Source organism: Ochotona princeps, chromosome 3 (assembly GCF_030435755.1).
Source record: "Ochotona princeps isolate mOchPri1 chromosome 3, mOchPri1.hap1, whole genome shotgun sequence".
In the NCBI taxonomy this organism is placed as follows: Eukaryota; Metazoa; Chordata; class Mammalia; order Lagomorpha; family Ochotonidae; genus Ochotona; species Ochotona princeps.
In genome coordinates, this window is record NC_080834.1 from 102811475 (window position 1) to 102838112 (window position 26638).

A 26638-nucleotide genomic window follows, 5' to 3' on the forward strand; every position below is an offset into this window, starting at 1 on the left:
GTTAAATCCTTTGTCCTGGCTCAATGTCCCACACTTCGGAGGGCTCTGTGCTTAGTTGAATGCTTTCTTACTGACTTGAAATTCCTAATACTTCTTGAACAAGGACCCTGCATTTTCATCTTGCACTGTGTCACAGAAATCATACAATCAGTCCTGCTGAGGACACTGGAACAGAGGGAAGATTCAGACCATACAAGGCAGGAGTGGGTTGTGGATCTGCATGATTCTGTCCTTTGGAGCCCAACAGGCATTTTCCTGCAGACACCACCCATGACGGTGGGTGAGTCGGCCAGAGCTCTTACCCTCCCTAGCCTTACTTTGTTCCTCTCTCAAAATGGGGCAGCAAGCATTTAGCCTTGAGCACTGAGTATCACTATGTATAAAGAACCTCTGAGAGTATTTGGTACACACTAGATGTTTGCTAAAGGAAATCCATGGGAGCCAGCAGGTGCAGCAAACAGAGCTTGAACTCTGGAGTTAAGTGCTGGGTCAGAACCAAATGACCCTACTGCTAAAAAAAAAAAGTGTGACCTCGGCTAGTCAGCTCAATTTCTTCCAAGCTCAATCCCTTTGCCTATAAAATAAGAATGCTAATATTTACCTTGTCAGATTGCTTTGTGATTTAAACAATTCAATGTATCTAAAGGAACTAGTTTACCACGTGGTATCCCATCAGAGCTGAAAACTGGCAAAAATCTTTAGTTTGGTTTCCTTGTTTTTTTTTTTTAATATTTGTTTTACTTTTATTTGAAAGGTAGAGTTACAGAGAGAAGGAGAAACAGAGAGAGAGAGAGAGAGATCTTTCTCCATCTGCTGGTTCACTCTCCAAATGGATACAATGGCCAGAGCTGGGCTGATCCAAAGCCAGGAGCATTCTCCAGGTCTCCCCACGGGCACGGGGCCCAAGGACTTAGGCCATTCTCCGCTGATTTCCCAGGCCACAGGCAGGGAGCTGGAAGTGGAGCTGCCAGGACATAAGCAGGTGCCCATATGATACACTGGTGCCACAGGCAGAGGCCCAGACTACTACACTACAGTGTCAACCCCTATCTTTTTCTTTTTGTAATCCAATTTTTATATTTGAATGATTTGGGGATATGATCAGAATTCAGTTCTTATATACTACATAATGTTTTGGATATTATATTACCTACTATATGTAACCTTTTTGTATTTAAAATAACTTTGTAAACATTATGTGAGGATTATTTGTTCTTCCTTACTAGCCAGGGACCTCCTTGAAGGCAGTGAAAATAGCTTATTTACCCTTTATTGAAAAACATTCTCAAACACAAGCTAGTCTCTCAGTTAAGTATATACCTCTTCTGTCCTGTATGCCAATGATGAGAGAACAGTTTTCATTACTTTCCTAAATCAATAACTAATAATTAGTCTCTTGATGGCTAGAAAGTCAGAAACCAAAAGTATCCCCAACTCTGTGCTTGGTGGTCTTTCTGCCTTGCCCACTCTGCATGGCTTAGCTCCTGTTTGCAGGGGCCTGGCACCGAGAAGCATGACCTAGCATTTTGGGCATCTAACCACCTTTCCCAACAACAACCTGTGTAAGAGGCTGTGAAGAGGAGGCTCTTAGGATTCAAAGAAGCTTCAAACTGTGATCCTTAGCCATTTGGGAGTTATGGGTTCCTTTAATACTCCTCTGAGAGTTGAGGACTTTCTCTCCAGCACACAACTTCCAACTTCTCCTGTCTTCTTTCAAAGGTGTTCTTGGAAGTCCCACAGTGTTCAGGCCCCAGGCTAAGATCTTGTTTAAACAGCCCAGAAAACTCAGTCAGCAATGTGAAAGATTCAGGTTTCTTGAGGAGTTCCAGCCCTGACTAGTCACTCATCCTAGTTGAAAACAAAACAATTACAACTCCCTGGATTTAACCTCAAGGTTATCCCCTAGGGCCAAGTCCCAGGCAGGAGAGACCAAGGCTTGCAGCCAAGCAGCTGACTACTCTTTGGAGAACCCCAGCTCACTGGAGTAAAATGAAGGCCTTGTTTGATAATGTCGGTTACATTTCCAAATCCTGGGTATCAAGCTTTCTTCCTATCCCTTGTGGCCCTTCCTAAGTTTAGCCTCTGGTGTAATGGGGTAACCATGGCAACAACCACCTGCCTATTTAAAGCCATCTCCCATACTAAATAAGGAAGCTGGGAGAAAACGGCTGCTTGTCTGCCTCTCTGTGGACAAGCTGGGCACTCCTGAGTGTTTGGGACACGCGCTAGCAGTCAGGGTAGAAGCGGCATGGACCCCAAGTTCTCAACCCAAGTGTGGGCAGTCTTGAGAAAAAGGGGTTACCTCTATTCCTCTGTCACTGGCTAATGTCCAGGACAGCTCAGGAGTCTTCGTTGTGACTCATTTCTATTTCCAGACCCTAAAAGCACTTGCTGTTCTCCAAAGTTGTGTTTCAGGTTTTCTGTCACATTCCAGGGACAGATGCAAGCCCCAGCCCCCCGCGCTGCACGGTCTGGATCCTGATGCAAGAGCAAGGCCTGCACGGATGGGTCACAAAGGTCACCCTCTGCTGAATTTTCTATGAAGATCTCCATCCTGAGAGGAGCGTAGCCATCGGCACCGTAACATACAACCTATGTTGGAGCATGGTTTTGAATCACGTCAGCGTGGACTTGTGCCCACTCCTCCATGCAATGACAAGAACTTCCCCTCCTACATATTCATTTCCCCCTAAAATAAAATATACTCATTTCCCCTGCTTGGAGAGACACAGCTTTAGAAATTACTCCTTGTGACCTCATTATTTGCTGCGAGTAAATCACTTTATGTGCCAACTTCTTTTGTGCATTTCTTAGAACTCACCAAGAAGTGAACCCACAATTTGTGGCTGGTTGATAAACCCTGTTTTCACTTATTAGGCAAGCACATGTATTGAAGTACATGGATTTACATGCCAATCCCTGTGCCCGCTCATGTCATGTGGCCATACTATCTAGAGCTTCACCCGGTGAAGAGTGAGGTGCAAAGCTCACCTCAAAACCAGCCTTGCTCATGCGATCTGAGAAAAGGGGAGGAAAACCAATAATGCAGATCCCAGTGAGTTTGTTTAAAATTTTCATTTCACCCTACAATGTTAGTGGTAGATATCTTTCTAAGCATGATATGTAGATGTCTGATGATTTAGGCACTGACCTGTCTACTGATTTTTTTGGAGTGTGGAGAAATTTCCCCCTGCCTCTGCTTCATTGTGCACTGCAAACTATTCAGAGTTTGTTTCTTTCCCGCAAGACACCATACAACTAACGGCAGGGAACGGCTTGCTCTTTTCCAAGCACGCTGTGCTTTCACTCCTTTGTATCTTGTATGTTTTTTGGGTTCTTTTTCCCTGGCCCAGGTTGCCTTTCTCATGCTGTCAGCCTAGAAAATACAGATTCACTCTCTGTATCTTGATTTGGGCATCTCTGTTGCTGAAAAACCTTCCACTCAAGTTCTTGGTCGCTGCTTTTTGTTCCCTCTATGAGGTCACTTCTATTCATATTGCTTAAAAAGCCATTGATGCACATTTGCTTTTCAGTGTGTTTCCACCACTGTGCTGTGTGTTCCATTTACACCTATAGAATAATGTCTGGTATGTTTTCAAATGATACTGTTGAATGACTGAATAGATGAATGGACAGAACCCCCATGATTTCCCAAGCATATGGCATCTTAACAGGTCCATGTGCATGAGTATATGTGAGGGTAGTTCTATGAAAAGAGAAATGGAGGACTTGGGCGGGGAAGAGGAATATTTTTTTAAAGTGATTGGGAAAATGGGACTGTCAGAGGAGAATCAGTTGAACTGAAAACTTGTGACTGTTGCAGTAGCGGGCTGGAAGCACACCTGCTAACAGTGTGTAGTGAGCATATGACCACAGGAATAGGCTGTAATAGATGCACATCCAGTTAAGGTTAGCTCAGCCGCTCTTAGATCACACAGATCATTTCCCTGCAGTAGCGTCAATAGGTTCAGTTGCTGGTCCCTAAAAAGACTTTTTTCTTGAGTTAACCTCCCAGTTTCTGAGGTCAAGGTAAAAAGTAGGAATGGAGATAGCAAGCTCTTTGGGGGTATTGGGTCTTAGATGCGTGTATTCTGTAACTACAACCCCTGCTTTAATGGGAATTCTGTGAGGTAAGTAAACATCAGTCTTATCAAGCTTAAAGGCCAAGTCCAAATTCTTATCCAGCATCTTCCCCACCTAGAAATAGTACAACAAAGAAGAAAGAGAAAAGATAGAAACTGGACAGTGAGAAGGAAAACAAGAAGGAAGAAAGCAATGTAACCATCTCAGGGATAGCTCTGAGCTGGTCACATTCCCTGCCTTGTACATAGAGGGTTTGGCTTCATTTGCGAATCACTTGGCTTTCTCTTTCATTTTGCCCTTGAGCCTTTCACCCAGACTTCAAATTAGGGGTACTGTTCTGGGGACTAGGACTTGGTGGGGGCTCTCCAGCTTGTTTGCCTTTTCCTGGCCTTTCTGCTGTTGGGGTAGTCAGAGGTGATGCCCTCCTGCTTCTCCCAGTCCAAGCCACTTGATCCACAACAAACTGAGGTTCCCCACCCCCACCCCCGGCCTACCTCTCCTCCCAAAATGATTTGCAGGGCCTTGGGGGAGGAGGTGGTGTTCATCTTCAGAAGGCAGAGTTGCTGTGAGCCAAGAGCACACTTCTCAAATGTGGATGCTCTCTCCCGCCTCTCCTGCCCCGAATCCCACATCTCTACAAATCCTCTGGGAGGGGACAGGTGGCCAGGCTGTGGCAGATTTCTGATTTATTTTTTCCTTCTCAGAACTGGAAATCTTCCTTCTGGCAACATATCGGGAGAGTGAATCAGGAAAGTGAGGTGCTACAAATGCTTGCATGAGAGCAGGTGGGAAGCCACCATGTGACCCGCCTCACTGCTTGGGGCTACAGAGCTGCTCGGCCAGCAGCAGCAGCTTCTTACCTGCTGTTGAATTTTTCAGGGTGTTTCTCTCTCATTATGTGGAATCTGTGAGCAATGGAAGCATCCTAAAAGGGAAAGAGATGAAAGCAGATGACTGGTTAGTGATCATGGCCTGTGCAGCATGGAGAAGGAACCACAGGCATCCTCACTGGATCTCCTAGACTATACCACATCTCCACACCATGCCCAGTGTTTCGAGCCAGAGCCACCTGTACTCCTAAAACCCCTGCCAGTTGTCTTGGAGCCCTCGCAATGGCCACTCTACCCTTGACCCAAAAGTGAGAATGAGAGATTAGGAATGGTCAGACCCAGAAGCGCATGTTTAGGGGTGAGTTTGAGTGCTTGGAAATAACTTGATGCATTAACTTTTTAATTTTTTTTAATCCGCGATATTCTACTCCCCAAAAGTTGTAACAATTGCACAGAATCCCTATGTCTCTTTTCACTAGCACTCTCCAAGGATAGCAGCTTAATAAAACCTTCTTTCATTATCAAAATCATTAACCTGACATTGGTAGATGCTACTGTGGATTAACTCTGGATTATCCATATCAGTAGAAATAATTGGTGGAACTGGACCACATACTTAGTGGACCATAAACAAGTAAGTTAACCAAGGTAAGCTTTATGGATATGCACCTAGAACTGCTGCTGGTACAACGTGCATTTGGAAGAGGCTGTCCCTGAGCATTTGATAGAGTTTACATGGATGTTATCCTTGAGAATGGTCTGCAAATGAAAATATGTTGTAGACCTTGTAGCAAGAAGCAATAAAAGGGTTTTTACCCTTTTGGCCTTTGTCGCTTCATCACTTAATTTGAAATTCTCTCTGCAAGATCAGCAAAAGGGTCATTCCCACATCTTATGGACTCTGGTACATCCCCCTGCTGCACCACTGGCCACCTGTTTCCAGCACTCATGGTTAGGATGGCTCCCATGATACCATGCTTTAGCACAGTCCATCCTGTGCCTAACACTGCTTAGTCCTCAGTCCTAACTGCAGTCTTGGGCCATTCCACAAATTTCAATGATTGGTACCAGATGTCAGATGCTGATGGAGCCATAGTCTAATTCCAGAACCAACCCTGGGCATCAGCTGTGAGACTGAATTCATTTTTCCACTTCAGACTTCCTCCTTGTGAATGGATCTATCTTCCAGTAGGAGAACATGTGTCTCCCTGTACCATCTTGGCATGCCCAGCCAGCTCTGTGAGTATAGGCACCTGGCTGTTTGGGTTGGAGATGGGAGTGTTCCGGAAACAGGCGTGCTGATTACCATTGTTTCAGGTACAACAGGCAAAAATACAGAAATTCATTTTCAGGGATAGTTGGCCAAAAGATCACTTTCAGCTAGTGCCTATGAATTCCATTTCCTAGTAAGGAAACTCGACAAAAGACACGTTTCTGAGAGATAATTTTTTTTTTGCCCAAGGGAGTGCAGTTCGGTGTAGACACTCCTCGAGCACACACAGTGTGTGGAGAGCTGCACTTGGCACAGGAGTGAGCTCAGCCAGCTCGCCTTGGCAAAGTGGGGAGGGTGAGTCTGAGATGGCAAATAGTCATTGCTGAAATAATGTCTTGGGAGCTGAGCAGTTCAGCTTCAGCTAGCTATTGAGTCTTTTCCATTACAGGGCACATCGCGTCACAAGCCTTGGTAAGGCCCTTCTGTGGACACAGTCAGGAGGAAGCGCGTGAATTGTTGCTGCGAGTCTGACCGTAGCTGGCCTGGACCGCTTCTCTGAGCAGAGGTATCTCCTGCTCCCCGACTATGCCCATCTCTCTCTGCTGAAACAGTTTCAACGAACAGGCACAATAAGGTTTGTGTGACATTTATCAAACGCTTCTCTGGAATTCAAGAAAACATTCCATCTACGTGTTTCTTTGAAGCACTAATTTTCTTCTGTCAGAGAAAGAAAAAAAGAAAAAGCAATCATATGTCGCCTGCAGCGACTGGCACTTCACCACCCCACGCCCAATGCTGCTCTCGCTGGCTTCTGCTTTTTCATTCTCTGGAATACAAACAGCCCTGCAGAGTTCTGACGGCCCTTGGCTTTCCACAGTTAGCTTTTGCAAGGCTTCTTTCTACCAAGACCAGCCTTGACAGCACCATCCTTGTCAACACCAAGGAGTCGGGAGCAGTTCCTTTGCTCAAAGTCTTTTTTTTCATTATTGGAAAATCAGATATACAGAGAGGAGGAGAGAGAGAGAGGAATATTGTCCATCCACTGATTAACTCCCCAGTGGCCGCAACAGTTGAAGCTGTGCTGATCTGATGCCAGGAGCTAGGAGCTTCCTCTGGGTCTCCCACACAGGTACAGAGTTCCAAAGCTTTGGGCCATCCTCAACTGCTTTCCCAGGCTACAAGCAGGGAGCTGGATGGGAAGCGGGGCCACCGGGACACAAATGGGCACTCATATGGAATCCTGGTGCATGCAAAGTAAGGACTTTAGCCACTAGGCTACCGTGCCTAGCCCCTGCTCTAAGCCTTAAGAAGATGCCAGTAACGCTGACTTTGTTTCTTTACCTGAGAAGATAGTGAAGGTTCCTGTTCACGCTCTTGATTTTCTCTGGGTCCAGCACTGGCTGGGTATATTATAATCACTAGTGCTCTCATCTCAATTTTGAATCACAGAGTTGCAGTGATCCAAACCCTTGTTTGATAGCCATGACAGACAAAAGAGACCTGTTCTGAGGGAGGGAGGCGAGAATCGCAATCTCATGACTATGCCACTACTGGGGGTGTTTTCCACGAGGCCCATTGGGATGAAGAGGAGAGGGTGAGAGGCAAGATAACTCCAAGCACATGATAGGACAAAGAATTGTGGGTCCCTTTCAAATGTAAGCAGCACTTAATGGGGCTCCAGGATACTGGAACTGTCCAGACCAGTGCTATCTGATAGAAATACAGTGGTAGCCACATGCATTACTCAACTACAGCAGTCATGTAAAAAATGAAACTGGTAAAATCCATTTAATAGTATCTTTTCATTAACCCACGATGCCCCAAATATTACCATGTAATGTGCAATCAAAATAAACCCAATTTATGCTATTTTAAATCATTTTAATCACATAGTTTTGATAGTTGATAGTGGATATTTTAGACTTAACAGCACATCTCAATTTAAACAACTGTATTTCAAGCCTATAAGGGCCACATGTGACTCCTAAGTTCCAAAATGGACAACTTAGCTCCAAGTCACTTTGGCAACTTATGGATATAAGGAGATAATAGGGCAGATTATTTGAAATTTGAAAGGTTTTAAAACATTGTGGCCAACTGGGGAATGAAAAAGTGTGTAGACTCTGTGTCCAAGTTATTCCTCAGAAATCCCACCATCTTGAGACCCAGCCTTGAGAGAACTCAGAAGTTTGTTGAGACAACAAAGTTGGGTTGACAGATTTCCTAGTGGTAGGAGGTTTCTCATTGTGAAGAACTTGACCAGTGAAGGTGAATGCTATCAATGCTCCTGCTCTGTGGGGTGGAAGATGGTATGTGCGGCCTCTCCGTGGCCTCAGGGGCTCTTGCAGCATCAGAAATAGACTTCATTGAATCAAGGGATTAGCTGTCCACCCATCTTGTTGAGGCTCAGTGAAAGCACAGCCAGCAAGGTTGAGGGTTACGCATACCCCAGGAATTATTTGGTAGTTCTGAACTTCCTGTCACCGCCACCTGATCATCCTGGCACTTTTGCTAATCCAGAAATAAAGGGCAGGGAGGAGGAAGTCAGAGAAGTCAGAGGAAGTGGCACCCTGAAGGATTACCTTTCAAACCTCTTGCCAATGGACATTATCAGTTAGAAGGACTGATGAATGAGGCTAACTCCTGTGAGTCCTTACTGGCGGGAAGCTGGGCGATATGGATGGGGATGTGGTGGCATTAAGGCCATGGACACCCGCCAGATAGGCCTGGGCTGTCTGCTTTTTGTATCCCTTTTGCTGAAGACCCAATAGAGTGAATCCACCCAGGCAAAGGCTTATCCACAACAGCTGGAGTATGCACTGTCACCAATGCCTTAGCTATAGGGCAGCAGACACCTGACACCAATGAGAAATTCCAAGTCCTTCTGAGGAGGCCAAGGTTTTGCAGGGTCCTCACTTCCAACCAGCTGCACATTCAACCATCACTAGGAAGCAAAGCTGGATCAGTTTACATACCTATTTCTCCTCTTACAAAGTTGGGGAAGTCAAACAGGGAACAAGACCTTCTGCAAATGTCAGCCCCGGCTCCATGAAGCCTGGGAATTGGTGACTTGTTTTCTCAAGCAATTCTGTTTCCAGCGCTGAAAGAGTGAGCATACAAACTGCAAGTAGTTCACTGAGAGAAGGGTAAAGGTCCAGCAAAAGATGAAACCAATCCTGGCTCAACATTCCCCAGCCATGGGACGCTAGAGGCGCAGGAGATAAAGAGCACAGGAAACAGTTGAAGAGGATGGGACTGTGAAGTTCTTCATAATTTGAAAGATGCACAGATTGCATTATCGTAGTCAGGATGGAGAAACATCTTGGCCACGGAGGGTGATGGAGAAGCTGTTGCAGGTGTTTCCTCGGTGGGGGAGGGAGCTCACTAGCCCATCTTCCTCCTGCTTTCTCTCCCTTCACTCATTCACTTGTTCCTTCCTTCTTTCTACTTCCTGGAAGCCTTCCTTGACCCACCTTGACCTTTGGGTGGAGACTTGGCTGTGTAGCTAAGCCTAGCTTGTCTTTTTTTTTTTTTGCTGTGTTCATCCATTGGGCCAATAAATGCTGAGGATCTGATATGAGGCACTGTTTGGAGCCAGCTGGGGAGAAACTGTGGACTGAAGTGTTGCTGTCAGAACCTCTGAGTATGTCAACAAAGGGCGAGTTGGAGCTGTGATTCTGAAGGCAGCCGCTGTGGCACAGGCAGCCCAGCCAGAGGTCGTGGGGCACGGCTGTGGTAGAGAGGGGTTCCGGCCTTTCTTCCTGCCATCCAGCTTCCCTCTCCTTCCTTTCATTCAGTGCTGGTTTCTGGGCCTGCAAAGTCTCTGCTCCAGGGCTTGTCTTCATTCTCTGAGGACTTGGTCAGCACACCCTCAATCAGAGTGATCTCGGGGCATGTTCAGCCTGCTAATCCCAGACTCGCCCAGACCTGCTGAGTCAGTATGAATCTGCCAGTGAGGGTGGGGGTTTGGAACTGACATTTCTGCAAAGGTGTGTTGGGGAGCCATCACAATGTGCATTTGGAGAACCCCCCTCCCTGACTGCAAATAGTGGTATTTTGGGCAGCGTGAGGATGGAGGGGACAGTGCAGGGGCCATGTGGCTCCACAACCCACAGCACACAGGTTCTGGAACCTCAACTCAAGGTTCCACGTGCTACCTCTCAGTGCCTTGGGTTTATTTCTGTAGCTCTCCACACTGCGGTTCCTTCTTAACACCAATGAATCGCAGCTATCTCTACCAACATGCATGTGAGCAAGTTGTGCCCTGGTTATCATGGCAACGAAGAGACACCCACGCTCCAGAAGCACCTGCCATGTCAATCACATCCGCCTTGCAGGAGCTCAGTACTGACTGAGGGGCTCCTGCCAGGGAAGTGGAGCTGAGCAGGTGGGTCAGAGGCAAGAAGCCTTGGGTCAGCAAGCAGAGGGATGTGTTGGCTGGTGTCACTCGATGGTGACCCAGAAGAGGTATAGGGAAAGGCCCATGAGTGTGGGGGTGAAGAATAAAGAAGACTGGGGCACAAGAACCCCACAGGGGCTCCTCACTTACCACCTCCCTCCCCTTGGAACCTGATCACCAGCCCAACCAATGCCACCCCGTTTTGTTTCAGTTGTAGAAGAGCAGCACTGGATTAGGAGTCAGAAAATGAAGGCAGATTCCTTTATCTGAGCCTTCAATTGCTCCCTTTAAAATAGAGTTAATGGATGCCCCTGAGGGTCATCACAAAAACCAAGCAAACACCTGCCCTCTTCTATGAGCCTTCTTTCAGCCCTCTTATTAAAAACAAGCCAGTTCCTTATATCTACAAAAGCTACTTATATATGTTGCCTTCCTCCTTGAAAGCCACCACCATGTTTTCAAAGGCGACACAAGTTTCCATTTATCCCTGAGGAGTGCAGGGGTCACTCAGTCGGACCCAGAGGACAATGGCAGCTGTAGGACTGCTCTGAGGACAGTGGCGGGCACACAGCAGATGCCCAACAGACACTCATGTCCTTGCTGTAGCCCTTTCCCCAGCCTCTGCTCCAGTTACAGAAATCACTGATTCACTCCACCCCTCTTCCAGCGTGTTTCCAATAGCCTGGGAGGTGGTGGCTACTCTAGTCGTCTTCGGGCCAGATACTGAGTTCAGTGGAACCAATGGATCAAGCTATAGTAGTTGCACTGGAGGCTGGGGGACAAGAGGGGAACAGTGTCTTGTTCTTGCATTCTGCAGCAGACCAATCTCTGTGTCTTTATGTAGAGGGTGTGGGGCAGAGTGGATGGCAGAAGAGACATGGGGACGTCAGAAGAGCATGGTGCTTGGCTCAGCAGGGTCAGCAGCAGAAGCTGCTCCTGGCTCTCTGAAGCCCTTGGAGTGTGTGTGATGGGGTTGGGAGGAGGGAAGGAATTCTGTGGACTAGCTCAGCAAGCCTAGCTTGGGACTCCACCATCCTATTTAGAGGGCTGGCATTCCCTGTTCTACAAGTTCACATGAGCATCTCCCATCTCCTCGTGTGCCTTTGCTTTCATTGCCTCCATCTCAAAGGGTAAATTGGTCTTGAACATTTTCCAGTCCTTTCCTATGTGAATTAAAATGATAGGGAGAAGACTTTTTTCCATAATCAAGGGATGAGGAAGTAAGAGTGGGTGTGTCCCGGTGTCCATTCCTAGGCTACCTTTGAAGAAGCCCAGGTCAAGGGTGAGGGCCAGGAAGGACAGATAAAAAGAAGATGCTCAGAGATGACAAAGGGAGACTGGGCCCCTTTCTGGCATTTCTCTCTCACGCAGGTGATCCCTGACCAACTTACCACGCCGATGGAGAAGTAGTTGTTCATGATGCTGTATGGGACCTGGTCTCCATTCCCCACCTCCTCTCTGGGGAGGACCTCAAGATGCCAACGGTCCAGCATCACCAAGGGACTTTGTTCGATATCCTTCAGGATCTTTGTCAAGCTGCCCCCTTCATACCCTGTGGAGGACATTATGGTGTTGGCTGCCACAGCAGAAAGGCCCAGCTGTTGCTCACCCACACACATGGCCAGCAAGCACTTGTGACATGAAGCCTGCCCAGTGCACCTGTGCCTGGAGGTGCTTATGCTCCTGCAGCAGGGCGAGACAGCAGGGAGCAGGCAGAAAAAGACTGGAATCAGCTGGAAGCTTGAGTTTGGGGGATGGGGTGGGTGGGGTGGATGTGGGGCAAAGCTGGACAGGTCCTTATAGTTGAAGTGAATCCTAGAGAACTTCTGGGCTAGTTGGCTGGGAGATGATAGGTTCACTCCAGGACTGGGCTATAGGGGAGCTGGACTGCATGGTGGGCAGAATTCTAAGATGGGCCCCAGGGCAGCCTTCTACTTGCTCTGGCCATGCCCATCTCTGAACACTGGCTGCTGCCTAGCCTGGTCCTGGGTCACTCCCTGAAGTCAGCCATCTGCCCCTGTCCCACCTCTGCCTACTGCACTGACATGCCTACTCCACATAGGCAGCTGAACTTCCCCGCTCCACAGCAGGTGCAGCCCCATGCCAGCTTGCACAGTTCTCCTTAGCACCCGAACCTGTCTTGGAGACCCATTATACTCTGTGATCCCGCTGGGCACATTTCAAAACAAAAGCTGGTGGCCTTGGAAGCCCAGAATAATCTGGATGTCCCTAGTGACTCAGTGTCCCTACGATGTAGCATTTCTCTCATGCTGAGCTCAAATTCAGAAAAATCAGTCATTTAGGGCCCCCTGCTTCAAACATCCGTCTCCTTGAGTCTCTACTGGGGTAAGGCTTGTGGGGGGAGGTGTTGAAGGAGACTCTGTCCTTACCCGGAAGTTGATGACATCCTATCCTGACAGCTTCCGGGTCATAGTGAATATGGGGAGGGGAGAGTACAGCCCGGAAAAGCAACTTGCTCTTTCAGGCTCAGCACAGAATGCAAAGCAGGGGTCACAGGTGGGAGACGCCAGCAGCAGAGCGGAGGGCTGCTCCTTGGTCCCTACAGGCTGAGCTCCGCCCTGCTCTGTGCGACATCCCTGTGGACCTAACCCTTATCTTCAGGGGAGCACCGCTCTCCTGGAACTCACCTCCTCCCCAGCGGAGACACCGGGCAAGGTCATTTCCGGTTCCAAGAGGGAGGACGGCCACTGGCGGATGCTTTGTCAAGTTGGCCTTGTCTGCAGGGATAGAGAACGATGGACAGGTTACTCCAGGAGGTAAGCGCTATCTCGGAGCCTCTGGTTTGATGCTCAAACCTCCCCAGACTACCTCTTCGCTCCATCCCAGGACGGAGAACACCTACTTCCAAATGTCATCTCTTCCATCTGCAGAGTGTTAACTGCTAGCAATGCAGCTAAATATGTCAATGTTAATTTCTTACCAAGCAAAATCTGTCTCCCTGTAACTTTCACCTATTTATCCAAATCTCATCTGACTCCTGCCCTTTAGGGTGGCAGCCCAAAGACACCAGTTTGTGTGAATTTAATCCTGACAAGTAGCCAGCACTGACCCTCATTAGCCCTAAGACCGACCCTACAAGGTATTATTCTTCTCCCTGGAGATGAAGAAACTGACATTTAGAGAGGGAAAGTTATTCTAAAGTCAGCTCTCTGTGGCTTCAACTCCATTCTCCTCTTTTCTGGGCTAGCAGGGGTATAGGTTACTAAAACAGATGGGTCTGAGACATGATGGAGTTTGAAAAACAGCTCACCTCAAGCCATTCCATTTTAAAAGGTTTTTTTTTTTTTTTTTTTTTTTTTTTTTTTTTTTTTTTTAAATAAGCCAAACCTCCAGGGGCTATTGGGCATGTAGACCAGTGGGTCAGCTCCACCACAGAGTCCCGCCCCCTTCTCCCTGAATGCCATGGAGGAGCCTCAGATGGGCTCACTGCAGGCCCCAGATGTGGCAGGGCTGGAAAGGTACCTTTATCTACAGGGTACCTGCTGGGCTCTAGGGACACGGCACCCCTGGAGGTGAGCACCTTGAGCTGTGGGTTGGAGGAGATGCAGGGAGGAGCAGGTGAGCTTCACACCAGGGCTGCTCACAGATCCCCCACAGTGGTCTGACCTGTTTCAGAAGCACCAAAGGTCAGATCTGATCCAGGGTTGCAACCAGCACCAGAAAGGTAGAGGGGGAGCCTAGAGCAGTGCAATGGCCTCCCTGCTGTCCCCAGGATACAAGATTCCGGTTCATGCCTCCTGCTTGTTCCCTTGTCCCTCTACTGGGGCAGCCCTTATCTCCACAGGTAAAACCTCCTCTTGATGTTGAGACTAGACACCTGATTGTCTTGCCAGATTTCCCCCTCTCTCACCCTACATCCATCTACACACCACTTTCCATGATCTGTCTTCTAGTCTTCCTCTCTCTGTCCCCATGGCGATGCCTCAGGATGCTGTGTGGTCCCTCTGTGTGCCCCCTCAGCTGCCTGCTGCAGTCCCCGAATGCATTCTGCACAGTTCTATATCAGAACAGTGGCACCCACATGGGGGTCCGCTGTTCCCACCTGTGCCTGGGCCCCCCCATCCCTTCATGTGTCCTTCCTGGCCTCATCCTTTCCCACATCTGCCCTCACACCAAGTGCCATCCATTCCGGAGTGTTTTCAGCTCCCTACATCCAGAAGCTGTCTCTGGAAGGCCCTCGATGCTTGTCCCAGCCTGGGGCTAGCTCCTCTGCAGTGTTCACCTGAACCAGGGTTGGCTTTACCACACTCCTGTAACTTATCTCCCTATCTGTGCTTCAGAGTTCCCCAGGGGGAAACGGAGGTATGTTTATCGCCACACCCCACAAGTGTCTGCAGAATCCCCCGGGGTGCCAGCAGCCGTGTTAAGGGCTGCAGCTCCGGGCTCAGGCGCACAGGGTACCTGTGGTCCAGTGGGAGAGACCAAGGCTAGCTAACAAGGTCACTGTGTGGAGAAAGCATCAGGTCACTTTCCTACAGGCAGGGAAAGGAGGCCTTGTATGAAGGTGACCCTCGCTGAAGCAGGAGGAATAACTAGTGCAAAGATCTCAAGGTGGAAACAAGCCAGGTGCATCCAGGGACCTGACACTGGGGCTGGGTGACATGGAGGCCTGAGGGAGAAGCAAAGCTAGGTGAGTGGGTGGGAAACAGCCAGGCCATCCAGGGCCCTTTGGGTCATTTTGAGGTTTTTTTTTGGGCTTCCATCCTAAGAATAATGAGAGGCCATGGATGTGCTCTGGACACAGCATGAATCCATTGGTATGCACGGAACAGCATACGAATGGTGGGCAGAAGACAGCTGAAGAAAGAGCACTGAACAAAGCCTTCACATTTGTTGAATGACTAAATAAGCACAGGATACAGGTATTCTTTTTCACCTCTGCCTTTTGCTCCCCTTTTAGGTCATTAACCTGTGAGAAAACCCGTTTCTTCGACCTCACATGCTTTTCTTCCTGCTTTGAAAACTTCTGCCCTGGTGTATTCTGCAGATGGGGTTTCTAGAACGTTTCACCCAAGCCCACCGTCTTCCTCAAGATGGAGAGGGAGTGATGAGTGGTAGCCTGATCCCCCAGCAGTCCACCTGCCCTCTATACATCAGCTCCTACAAACCCCTCCCTAGCCCCAGGTGACAGGGAGTGTGGGTGGCTGCTCGGCAGGGCTGTGTCTATGGAAACCCCAAGTATCTATGGGGGAGCAGTGGGCAGCAGGTGTGCTGGGAGACCGGTGCAGGTGTAGCTGTCTTACCCCTGCAGGTGGTCCTGCCTTCACCCTGGAGATCCGGCTCAGGCTTCAGTCCTGGACTCCTCTTGACCCGCTTGGTTCTCGGTGTTCTCTCACGCAGCAAGTCTGGCTGCCTCTAACTTCCACTGAATCCAGGAGCTACCCTCCTCTCCCCACCTCATCTGCCTCCACCGTGATCTGAACCCCATGGATTCCTGCAGTGGCCTTGACATGACACGGGTCTCCAGGCCTCTGTCCTTTTCTTCCCACTGGTCGGGTTCCTCTGCTTAAAACCATCCGATCCCTGGGGACACTCCCAGATGAAGCCTGATTCCTCACTGTGTCCTGCACGATCTGGGACATGGCCCCCAGCCCTTTTGCTTCATCCAGCCTGCTACAACCCCAGGACTTCTGGGCTTGCTGAGTTCGTTCTGCCTGGACCTCTTGCCTTTCAGGAACAGAGATGGCCCACCTCTCCTCTGCCTCTCCATGCAAGCATCCTCTTCTCCATGAACTCTCCCCTGCCCACTCACTTCACACTGCTACTCCACTCCACCAGCTCCCTGTGCCTGTCCCCGCCACTACTTTCCTTTGTTCTCTGTTCTGTGCCTGGCTCTTCCCTCTCTAGAGGGGAAGCTTTGCGGGCACTGGATTTCATTATTTCACCCCCACTACCTTGAAGGAAGCTTGGCTCATGGAGATGCAGCCAAGACATCTGATTCTAGGCTGTCTCCAACCCCCACACCTGCCCCCACCCTGCCCCAGGCCCTCCCTCAGCAGCATTGCTGGGCTGTGTTCCACAACGCCACGTGTCTATGCGCCCTCGTACAACAGGCTTGAACGTGGTCCCCAGCCTAGCAGTTTGCAGAGTTGGTCTCATTACTCACAGACTGGGGGTGATGCCAGGAGTCTGGACCTTGGCAGAGCTGGACTAGAACTCAGGCCCGCAGCGCCACAGCCAGGGTCTCCCCATGGCCGTTCTGATTTCAGTGAATGCACAGGGACCAGTGGGACCTGCCTCTGCTTGCTCTGAGCTCTGCTTTCCAGACAGGAGCTCTGGATGCAGGCTCTGGCTGTGCATGCCAAGGTGCCATGTCCTGGGCTGGGCACGCAGCCTGCATCCGTCCCTGTCTCAGTCCTCTTCTCCCACACCAAAGCTGTCCCATTGTGCCCCGGCAGAAACCTCAGCTATGACAGCTGTCTTTTTAAGGCCAGGCCTGAAACTAAGCTGTCATCTCTGTATCTGTGGATATACTCCCAGCTCTCTTCTCTTTCCTTTTCTTCTTCTTTTTTTTTTTTCCTACCCAAAAGAGATGTTTTGTCAAGCATTGGCCAAAGGGAGAATACAATGACAACCAAGGCACGGTTCTAGTTCTCTTGTTTTGATTGCCCTCTGCTGACTTGAAATATACCTCCTATAAATACACACTAGGGTCCTCCCATCCCATTCTTACCAATGCAATCCAAAATCCAGCCAACTGTCCCGTCTCCACCGCAGGCCAAAACACGGAAGTCGGGAGTATCTCGGAAAAAGTTCAATCTGGAAAGGAGAGGACAGGCCAACATGGTCTTGTTGACTGGGCTGTGGCTGACACTGGATACGGGTTGAGTCAGCTTCTCTCTGGTTGCCTGGGATTGTTAAGACCACAATTGCCTGGGGGGTTGGAAGGGCCAGGGAAGCTTCTGAGACCACAACATGCTGCTCAGAGCGGCTGAGCATGGAGAACATTTCGGGGGGCTGTCCTTGGCTGAGGACAGTTCAATTCCATAATCAATAACACTAAGTGGCTTTCTAGAAATTTTCTGGGTTTAATGCAGAGGAACCCACAGTTTGTGTGCACCCCGATGCTCTGGCTCATCCCTGCTCTCCTGCCTGCACTGTCCTCACCATCTCCCCGCTAAGTGAGAGGCGCGGAATTGGCTGGAGCTTAGCTTTGTTCCTCTGTGGGTCCACAGCTAAGTGCAGGAAGCACCCTTCTCTGCTTGGGAGTCTTAACAGGGCTTATGTGAGGATGCCTGCCAGCAACCGTGGAATCAAGGTGGGCTCAGTCTGGGTGGTCTTACAAGGAAATCATGGCAGGTGTCCGGATTGCATTTGTCTTTTTCTCTGTTTAAACGAGTCTGGTACTGTCACCTCCATAAACAATCCCTTCGTGAGCCTGACCCCTGCCAGTCTGAGAGTTTTTGCAGAGCCCAACAGAAACACGATTGAGGAGGAGGTTTGGGCCAAGAGGCTGAGGGGCTAGGAAAGCCCAGGGCCCCAAACAAGAACTCGGGGTCCGAGAGAGGCCAGCAGGTGGCGCCAGTGCACAAGCCGTGAGCGCCAGTGCTTGAGGGGGCCTCAGAGTCATGGCACAGGAAGCGCTTGTCTCTGCCAGACCTCTGGTCCAGCAGTGGAAGAGGCTGCTTTCTCTCCTCTCACTGCTTACCGTCTTTCCAACACTCAGCCCAGGGGCGGGGAAATGGCTGATAGGCAGTGGCAGGAGCAGAAGAGCCTCCACTTGCATGACCCAGAGTAAAAGGCGATTTCTTTGATCATGACTATCTGAATCCTAAATCCTCCCCAGCAGAGACCCGGCAGAACTCAGGGTCACTATAAGGCTTTCTGAGGCACCCATTGGTGAAGCCAAGAAAATACCCTGTTCTGGGGGTTTGAGTCCTCCATGACTGCTAACACGGGCTTGCAAATCAGTGGAAACAACCCACCAACTCCTGCTATCAATCAAATGCATCGGAGATGTACTTTCTTTCTCTGACACAGTCAGCAGCCTTTTTTGGGAACAAAGTACTGGTGACTGACTTCTTAGCGTTAGCCATAAAGGGTGATCTCAAGGGCCTGGTGCCATGGGTTAGTGTACTAAGCTTCCCCTTGCAGTGCCAGCATCCCATATGGTCACTAGTTTGAGTCCTGGCTGTTCCACTTTTGATCCAGCTCCCTGCAAATATGTCTGGGAAAGCAGTGAGGGTAGCCCAAGTGCTTGGGCCCCTGCATCCACGTGGGAGACTCAGATGAAGCTCCTGGCTTCCTCTAGCCGTTGAGGACATTTGGGGAGTGAACCACAAGGCAGAAGATCTCCTGGCCTCTCCTTCTCTCTGTAACTCTGGCTTTCAAATAAATAAACTTTTCAAAGGGAGTGGTCCCGAGTCCCTCCGGCTGGAGTGATTGGGATGTGAGGGAAGCAAGAGCAAGGAGTTTGGTCACGGTGGACGAGTTGGAAGAACCAAGGGGTTCAAACACTGACAGAAGGTGTCTTCTTCAGAGATGAAGAGATTAGAGTTGTGACCGTACCCTGGAGTGGGTCCCCCGTTGTCCAGGTTGAAAACTTGTTTGGGGTTGAGCAGATAGTGGAATTTCCGGAGAATTCTGTGGCAAAAAGGGACGGGGGCGGAGAGATGGAGAAGTCACGTGAGGACAAACCAATAACGTCTACCCCCCCCCCCCCAAAGCTATCTATGGAGGACCTGAACGGCCATGGGAAACTGACACAGTGGTCCTATGCCAGTGGCCCTGGGCATCGTGTGAGCCCTTACCTCCTGGCCCAGGGCCACCCCACCCCTCATTCTCTGAAGTACCACGTTGTCCCTTGCAGCAGGACACAGCAGGAGACCCAGTGAACAGAATTTCCATCCTCAAGCTTTCCTCTCTGACCCTCTTGTGGAGATTTCTCTCAGGTGGTCGATTCATGGGCTGAGAGTGAGGTCCCTAGATAGATAGAACTGAGGCTATCAGGAAACGCAGGGTGGGCTATTGGCCTCAGCTTGGGATGCCTGCATCTCACATCATAGTGCCTGTTCCCAGTTCCAGCTCTGCTCCTGACACCAGCTTCCTGCTTTAGGTGCACACTGGGAGGCAGGAGGCAGTGGCAAAAACAATAAGGTTCCTGCTGCCCGTGGAGTGATCGAAACTTGATTGAACCCAGGTTCCTGCCTTCAGCCTGGCCCAGCCCTGGCTGTTGCAGATCAGACGGGAGGGCATTCTCTCTCTCTCTCTGGAATAAACATCCCTTCCACACATACTTTTTCTTTATTTCTCTGTTTTTGAAGAAGAGATGCGGCAGATGAGACGAAGAAGGGAAGGCTGAGAGAGCTTGCTGAGGCTTGGCTCAAGGCTGCAGCAGGAGACACTGATCATGCTGTTTGGAGACAGATACCCCATCTTGCCTTGGACGGGGCTGGGATTCCTCATGGATCTTGCTTTAACCCTGCCGATTGTGACGTTTTCCTCTGGTTTTCTGAGTACCGTGCTATCAGAACTGAACAGGCCTGGGGGACAGAAGCAGCTCTCCCTGGCCTCTCTCTGCTTAGCAATGTCCCCCTGCCAGCCAACTGGGCATTTCCTTCATCCGCGGGCCTGAGCAGGGAGCTCGTCACATCTCCTTAATCAAGAGATGTCTTGGGAAGGACGGACATTGAGTACAGGGGTCACAATGCCGCTTACAACCCTGGCATCCTGTATCAGAATCCCTGGGCCTGAATCCCAGCTCTGGCTCTTGACTCCAACTTCCTGCAAATGCACCTCCTGGGGGGTAGCAGGTGATGGCTCCAGGGATGGGGGTCTCTGCTGACCGACGTGGGAGACCCGGATTGAGTCCTGGTGCAGGCCTGGCCCTTGCTGGCATTTGGTGAGTGGATTGGTGAATGACAGCTTTTGTTCCTTCTCTCTGTGACTTAAACAAACAAACAAAAACTGCGGGAGGCTGGGAAGGAACAGGCACCCCAGAACTTGGTCAGAGCCTCATGGGACAGTTCCTGTTGTCTACTGTCATCCTTGCAATGAACCCAGGAGAGGGGTATCACCATCTGCATTCTATGGAGCAGGGAACCAAGGCACAGGGATGCTGAGCTATATGGGTCAGGTCATAGTGTGGAAGGGGGGGATCCTTGGTTTGAGCCCTTTCTGCTCAGACAGAGATGGAAGGAGAGGACCATGGAGCTGTCTCAAGCGCTCCACTCAGAGATGTATGAGAACGTACCTTTCTCCTTGTCTCCCCCCGCTCTTGGGGTTCACCAAGACCAGTAGGGGGTGTGTTCCTGGGGTAGGGATGATCTTGTACTGAAAGGGTAAAAGAAAACAGAATTAGCCTTGCCCTGTCTGATGGGAACTGGAGTGAGATGGCTGCTGATATGAGGGTAATTGCAGAGTTGGGGAGAGGGTTGGTGGTGGAGAGGGGAAAATGGTAGGGGTGGGTCTGGGCATGGAACAAGGGCAACTGGGGAAGTAGGTCCTAGACCAGGGGCTGTTTTCCCAAGGGCTAAGTTGCCAGGTGTCTGTAGCTTCCATGGTGTGAATGGTGATGAGGGTTTGAGGTTGGATGATAGCAGGGACCATGGCTCTGTAGTTTCAAGCTGCTTGGTAATGGTGTGGCACCATGCCCATGGTACAAGGTTAGATTTTGGGAGGGACCAACATGATGGCTGCCTGGCCAAAAACACACCAAGAAAGCCACACACACAGAGTGAGCCATCCACTTCTGCCTCTGCACCTTCCTGGCTGCACATCCAAGCCCACTTTTTTCCATAAGCCCTGCCATTTCCCACCCTCCAGGAAAGGGGTGCCCTCTGTCGGATGTCTCTCCATCCCCCAATCCAGCCGATCATCTTCTCACTCTATAAAATCACTGCTTGCTCCTGGTCTGCTGTCCGAGACACTGTGGTCCATCTGGTCCTCCAGGGAAAATCTGCCACTTCTTTCCCTACAGGTTCCCTTCCTCACTGGCAGTCATCACAATGCCCCACTGCTCGGGTCCCTCCTAACCCAGGAAGGGCTTACATGCTGCCCCAAAGCAGTTCATACTGGAAGCACAGATCAACCTGACTACTATGCCAAGAGGATAAAGTCCAAATCCCCAACCTGGAATGGCCAGTCAGTCTATCCCCCTTCTGCCCCCACCCTGAGCTGCAGGTGTCGCCTGCCCTGCTGTGCCTGCAGCTCGTGTGTCTTGCTTGCAGCATCCCTGCTTCTTCTGCATGTCTCCAAATTTCCCCTTTCTTCTCTGCAGCTTGGAAACACTTCATATCCTCATGGCCCAAGTTGAGAGCCACCTCGCCCATGAACTTTGCTACTAAAACAGTTGCACCAGAAACATCTTCAGGAGTTCCTTTGCTGTTTAATTGCATTTATGTTTTGCTCTTTGAGATAAATCTTTCAAGACATCAGCTGCAGTTTAATTGCATCAGAAAGGTGGAGAGGATGTGGAGTGATTTGAGGAGGGAGCTGTGCACAGCCCTCTTTCCAAACGGGAATTGCCTCCAGTCACAGGAGTAGTCCTGGGAGAGTATCGTGGGTTGAGCAGGAACCAGCACTGCCACGGAGGGGGTTGCTGCTCTGTTCTCAACAGTTCAGGCACCACATGCTTCATCGGGCAAATACAGTGCTGTGAGGCTCAAAAAGGCCAGCAGCGTGCTTGGTGACTTTTCAGAATTCTCTGAACTGCTCCAGGTAACTCTGAGGCTTCTAGAAGACTACCTGGGCCTGGGAAGTAATCCGTTACCTTGTGTGGATGACATTCAGAGAAGTTAACAGCCAGTACAGCACAGGCACTGCCTGATAAGAACAGATGCAAGGTGACCACACACATGGCACAGCTGCATCCTACGGGTGCATGCATATGTGTGGTATGTTCCACCTGACTTGCTGTCCTTTTTCTAGGTGTCCAGAACTTTCTCACCAAATAAGCTTAATTTTCCGAACACATGAATGTGCATTTTCTTATGTAACCTCAGTGTCTGTGGGGACTCCTGGATTTCTTTCCAAACAAGGAAGCCTGGAGCTCCAGGCAGAAGAGGAGGGGTCCTGGTTTGTTCTTCCTTTTCTAACACTCTCAGCACTGCCCCAGGTCCCTGCCCTGCTTTCCTGGAAAAGGGGTGCAAGATACAGAGTAAAGATACTCACTGGTGAACCCAATAAGAAATGAGTTCTTTGGGATCTACTTAAGGCATCTGAAAAACTTTCTGATCTACTTCATTTCACTTTAACACATCATGTTCAAGAGACAGCTTGGCAACTCTTGGCAAACTCATTGACTGCATTTGGGTTACACTTTTGCTATTATTTAGCAGGTCTGCATTGCATATTTCTATGTAAATTGCTCCTCAAATGGTGATAAAGCCAATGGTGAGACCAACAATGGAGTCAGCCAACCTTCCTTCTCACCACTTTCCTATCATGTGAAGTCAGAGGCAACTCCAGCAACCAGAAGTAAAGTGTGCTCCTATGTGCCAGAACTGGTCAGACGAGGATGCAAACACAGATACATTTCTTTAGAATCCAACCCCCGTCCTTCCCGCCACAGCCTGGGGCCCACTGAGCATGAGCCAGCAGACTCCATGCCCACATGGTACCTGGGTTACAAGTTCGCCCTTGGCGGATACGCTGCCATCTGACTTTCCACCTTGCCTGTCCTGCGAAGAAAGAGACAAGAGGGATCGTACAAAGGAAAAAAAAAAAAAAACAGGAGGAAATGCCTAATAGCGTGAAAAAGGTCAGATGAAAACCATGGCAGATGTCAAGGAAGACATCAGAAAGCCGATACAGCGTGGAGAGTCTTCCAAAGTGAGTCGCTGGACCAGAAAACAATGCAAGGAATCTAGCCCGTGAGTTCTTGTAGAACTCTGTCGGCACCTGTTTGGGCTTGAACTTTACAACCCAGGGCCCAGGTATGTACAACATGTACATTCTGTAGAGATTTAAATTTTGTACTCCCAAACAGCTTTTAGTTTCTTTTTCCACACATTTTTTTAAAAGTTTCCTTGTATGGTTTAATTTATAAGTCTTTTGTGGCCATTTAGCTTGTCCGCAGGTTTTTGAGTGTTAAGAAAAAAAAAAACATTTCTGGGTTGGGCAGCTGGCCTAGTGGGTAAGGCTCCGCTTATGACGTCCATATTTTGTGTCAGAGTGTCTGGGGTCTGAGTCTAATTCTGTCTCTAACTCTGGTTTTCTGCTTATGCACACCCCGGGAGACAGCAGTGATAGCAAGTGGGAGCCAGAAACTGAGTTCCTGGTCACCCTGGTCATTGTGGTCATCTGAGGAATGATGGAATCTGTCTCTCGCTCTCGAAAGAAGAAAGAAAGAAAGAAAGAAGAAAGAAAGAAAGAAAGAAAGAAAGAAAGAAAGAAAGAAAGAAAGGAAGAAAGAAAGAAAGAAAAGAAAGAAAGAAGGAAGGAAAGAAAGAAAGAAAGAAAGAAAGAAAGAAAGAAAGAAAGAAAGAAAGAAAGAAAGAAAGGAAGGAAGGAAGAAAGAAAGAAAGAAAGAAAGAAAGAAAGAAAGAAAGAAAGAAAGAAAGAAACGAGCAAATAAAAGTTGCCATAAGCATTCTTGCCAAGGTCTGATACTCCTGAGGTAGATACACAAGCAGGGAACAGCTGGTTGTGGCTTTCTCTGTTTCCAACCTAAGTAGATCCTGCAGGGTGCATGCCCAAGGGGTGGTTTTGCTAGGTTTTTAATGAGAATGAAGCAGGTGGCCAGGTCCAGGATGAGGTGTTGGCTGCATTTTAAGGAGGGAAGAGGAGAAAGCTGAAATGTTAATGCTGGATTTGAAAGAGGAATCTCCAGCACAGGAGCTGCAGAAGGTTGAAGGCAGGTGCAAAGAAGTTAAATTTTGCTGCGTCCACGGCTGAGACACCTCTGTGGGAGCTCTTCAGGTAGGTAGGATTTGGGGGCAGAGGAGAGATTGCAGGTTAGATCCAGGAGCAAGGTGGTCTTGCTATGTGCAAGCAATGGCCATGCTCTGCCCGCAGTCCCCATGGGCCAATCCCAAGCCTCTGAGGCAGCCAGCAGGTAGAGCTAGGCTAGTCAGAGGGGTTTTCTGTTTCTGAGGCCTAAGGACACAGCTCCTGTGCACCAATAGGAAGGCCTTGGAAGGCTGCGAAGGGCAGGGACACTTACCCGGGTGACAGGGCATATTGAGGTGGGCAGCAAAATATGGTCTCTGAGTTCCCCTCCATCACACACCGTGGATAACTCACACTTGCGGTGAAACTGTGGCGGGAGAGAAAGGCGGGAGAGTGAGCGAAGTAACAGGGCCAACGTCCAGTGTGAAGTTTAGTCCTTTGCTCAGGAGGCTGTCTGCCTACTGCTTGCCCAAACCCTGACATGCTGCTGGCATTGGCCAGATGGCCATTCAGGGTAGGGACTGGGAGAGCCCCATCTGCCATGCACGGGGGGACAGAGACCAAGAGCTGCTCATGGCTATCCTTCAGTGTGTGTGTGTGTGTGTGTGTGTGTGTGTAAATTCCAGAGTCATCTCTGGTTTTATGCTCCCCAGGCTTTCAGACTTGGGGAGGAAGGAAATCTCAAAGAAAGGCCGGTGGTGTATTCCATCATTCAAACTTGGCATTTTGAGAGCTTGCATTCTGGTCTGGAGAAAGCACCTTTCAGGAGCTAATACCTGCTCAGGGGTCTGACAAGACCTGACATTCTGTTGGCACTGGCAGGCGGACGCCGCTGCAGATTGGGGCTATGAAAGGGGTGTCTCTCAGGGACAGGTGCCAGAGGCACAGGTGCACTGGCATCACTGCCTTCCCCTCCGCAGTGCCTCTGCCCCAGGTGAAGGAGGGCCGTGGTCTGGCCTGCTGTTCTCATGTGCCTGAGCAGGTTGTGAGTGGACTGGCTGGTTTCCTCTTTTAGCAGCCTTCACTCTCTGTTCCAGGGCTGCTCTCTCTCTCCAGGCTGAGTAGGGATTTGTTCAGCACTGTGAGACAGAGGGCATGTGTAGGGGCCCCTGCAGCCCTCCTGGCCTTACTCCCCTGGCTCTGCTCATGCCTCTTGGCAAGATGTTCACTGCTTCTGGGTTGCAGCTTGAGCCAGAAAAAGAAAAAAAAATCCCCCAAAAACAAAAAACCCAAAGAACCACAGAGACAAAAAGCGGGGCTGCCCTGGGCGCCGACCCACCGTCATCCGGCACCAAACGCAGTGCCGCGCGGTGACACTCTGGTAGCACTTGATACTTTTGTGGCACCGGTCACACTTGACGGAGGAGTTCCCTTCCACCCACGCGTGCTGCATCACCTGTGGGAGGGAAGGGAAGGTGCCAGGGAGGGCAGCACAACCATAGCCCCGGGGCCCTGGGCTGGAAGAGAAGGGTCTTGGCAGGAATAGGGGGCATGGGGAGGTGTGCAGGGCTGCTCTCTGCTTGGTGGGTGCTCTTCAGATGCTGAATGGCTTTGCCCAGTGGCACACAATGCTTCCTGGCCACCACTATGGTCACCAAGGAAGACAAAACCTTTCACCCGCATCTTGAATGTTCTATTCATCCTAGCAGGTGTCTTGTCTGCCATCTGCCTGTCCGTCTTGCTGAGAGAGCTCTTGGCCATTCATAGTGTGTCCGTGTGCTTCCTTCTCTGGAAGGCAGTGAAGTGCCAAGGAACAGATGAGGGCTTGGGTTGCAAACCAAAGAAGCCCGGGTCACTGACCTTCCGCTTCCCAGCGAGCCAGCCTTTGGCCAGTTCCTGGGTGTCTTTGTGAGCTTGGGTCCCTCAGCAGGAGAAGCTGGCACCATAGGTTTCGGAGGTTGGCAGGAGGATGCAATAAGCTGGCCTGACTTTGCGGACGTGCCCGTTTTGGGGTTAACTTCCTTTCCCTGCTCAGCCTAAGCTGTCCATAAGAACCATGTACGGTGCTTCTAGAAGTCCTATTGCTGGCCCACATTCCAAATAAATTAGCAGCTCTTGCCGGGACCCACTAATAATGTGCTTGCAAGCACTCCAGGGTATGGTGATGTACAGCCTAGGTAAGGGAACTTTCTAGAAGGAAGTCAGGCAGGAAGTCCAAAGAAATCCATGAGGGTCCCCCAGTGACTGTCATCCCTGTTTCCTGGAGAGTCTTTTGAACCTCTCCTTGGCTTGGGAATGCTACCAGGGCATGCTGTGGGGACT

General features: G+C 49.8%; 1 protein-coding gene across 3 annotated transcripts in view; it reads right to left on the reverse strand.

Moving 5' to 3' along the window:
* Positions 1-26638, reverse strand: part of DGKG (diacylglycerol kinase gamma) — a 196364-nt gene that overhangs the window by 79485 nt on the left and 90241 nt on the right. For 2 of the 3 annotated variants that reach the window (XM_058662200.1, XM_004591245.3), the window contains 9 exons: positions 25656-25772; positions 24651-24743; positions 23107-23166; positions 20739-20818; positions 19055-19129; positions 17220-17305; positions 13174-13263; positions 11917-12077; positions 4944-5008 (listed from right to left, as the gene is read on the reverse strand). In XM_058662200.1, coding sequence (XP_058518183.1) covers positions 4944-5008; positions 11917-12077; positions 13174-13263; positions 17220-17305; positions 19055-19129; positions 20739-20818; positions 23107-23166; positions 24651-24743; positions 25656-25772 — 827 coding nt within the window. The remainder of the gene's footprint in view (positions 1-4943; positions 5009-11916; positions 12078-13173; positions 13264-17219; positions 17306-19054; positions 19130-20738; positions 20819-23106; positions 23167-24650; positions 24744-25655; positions 25773-26638) is intronic. The other variant, XM_004591248.3, reaches the window with a different exon arrangement.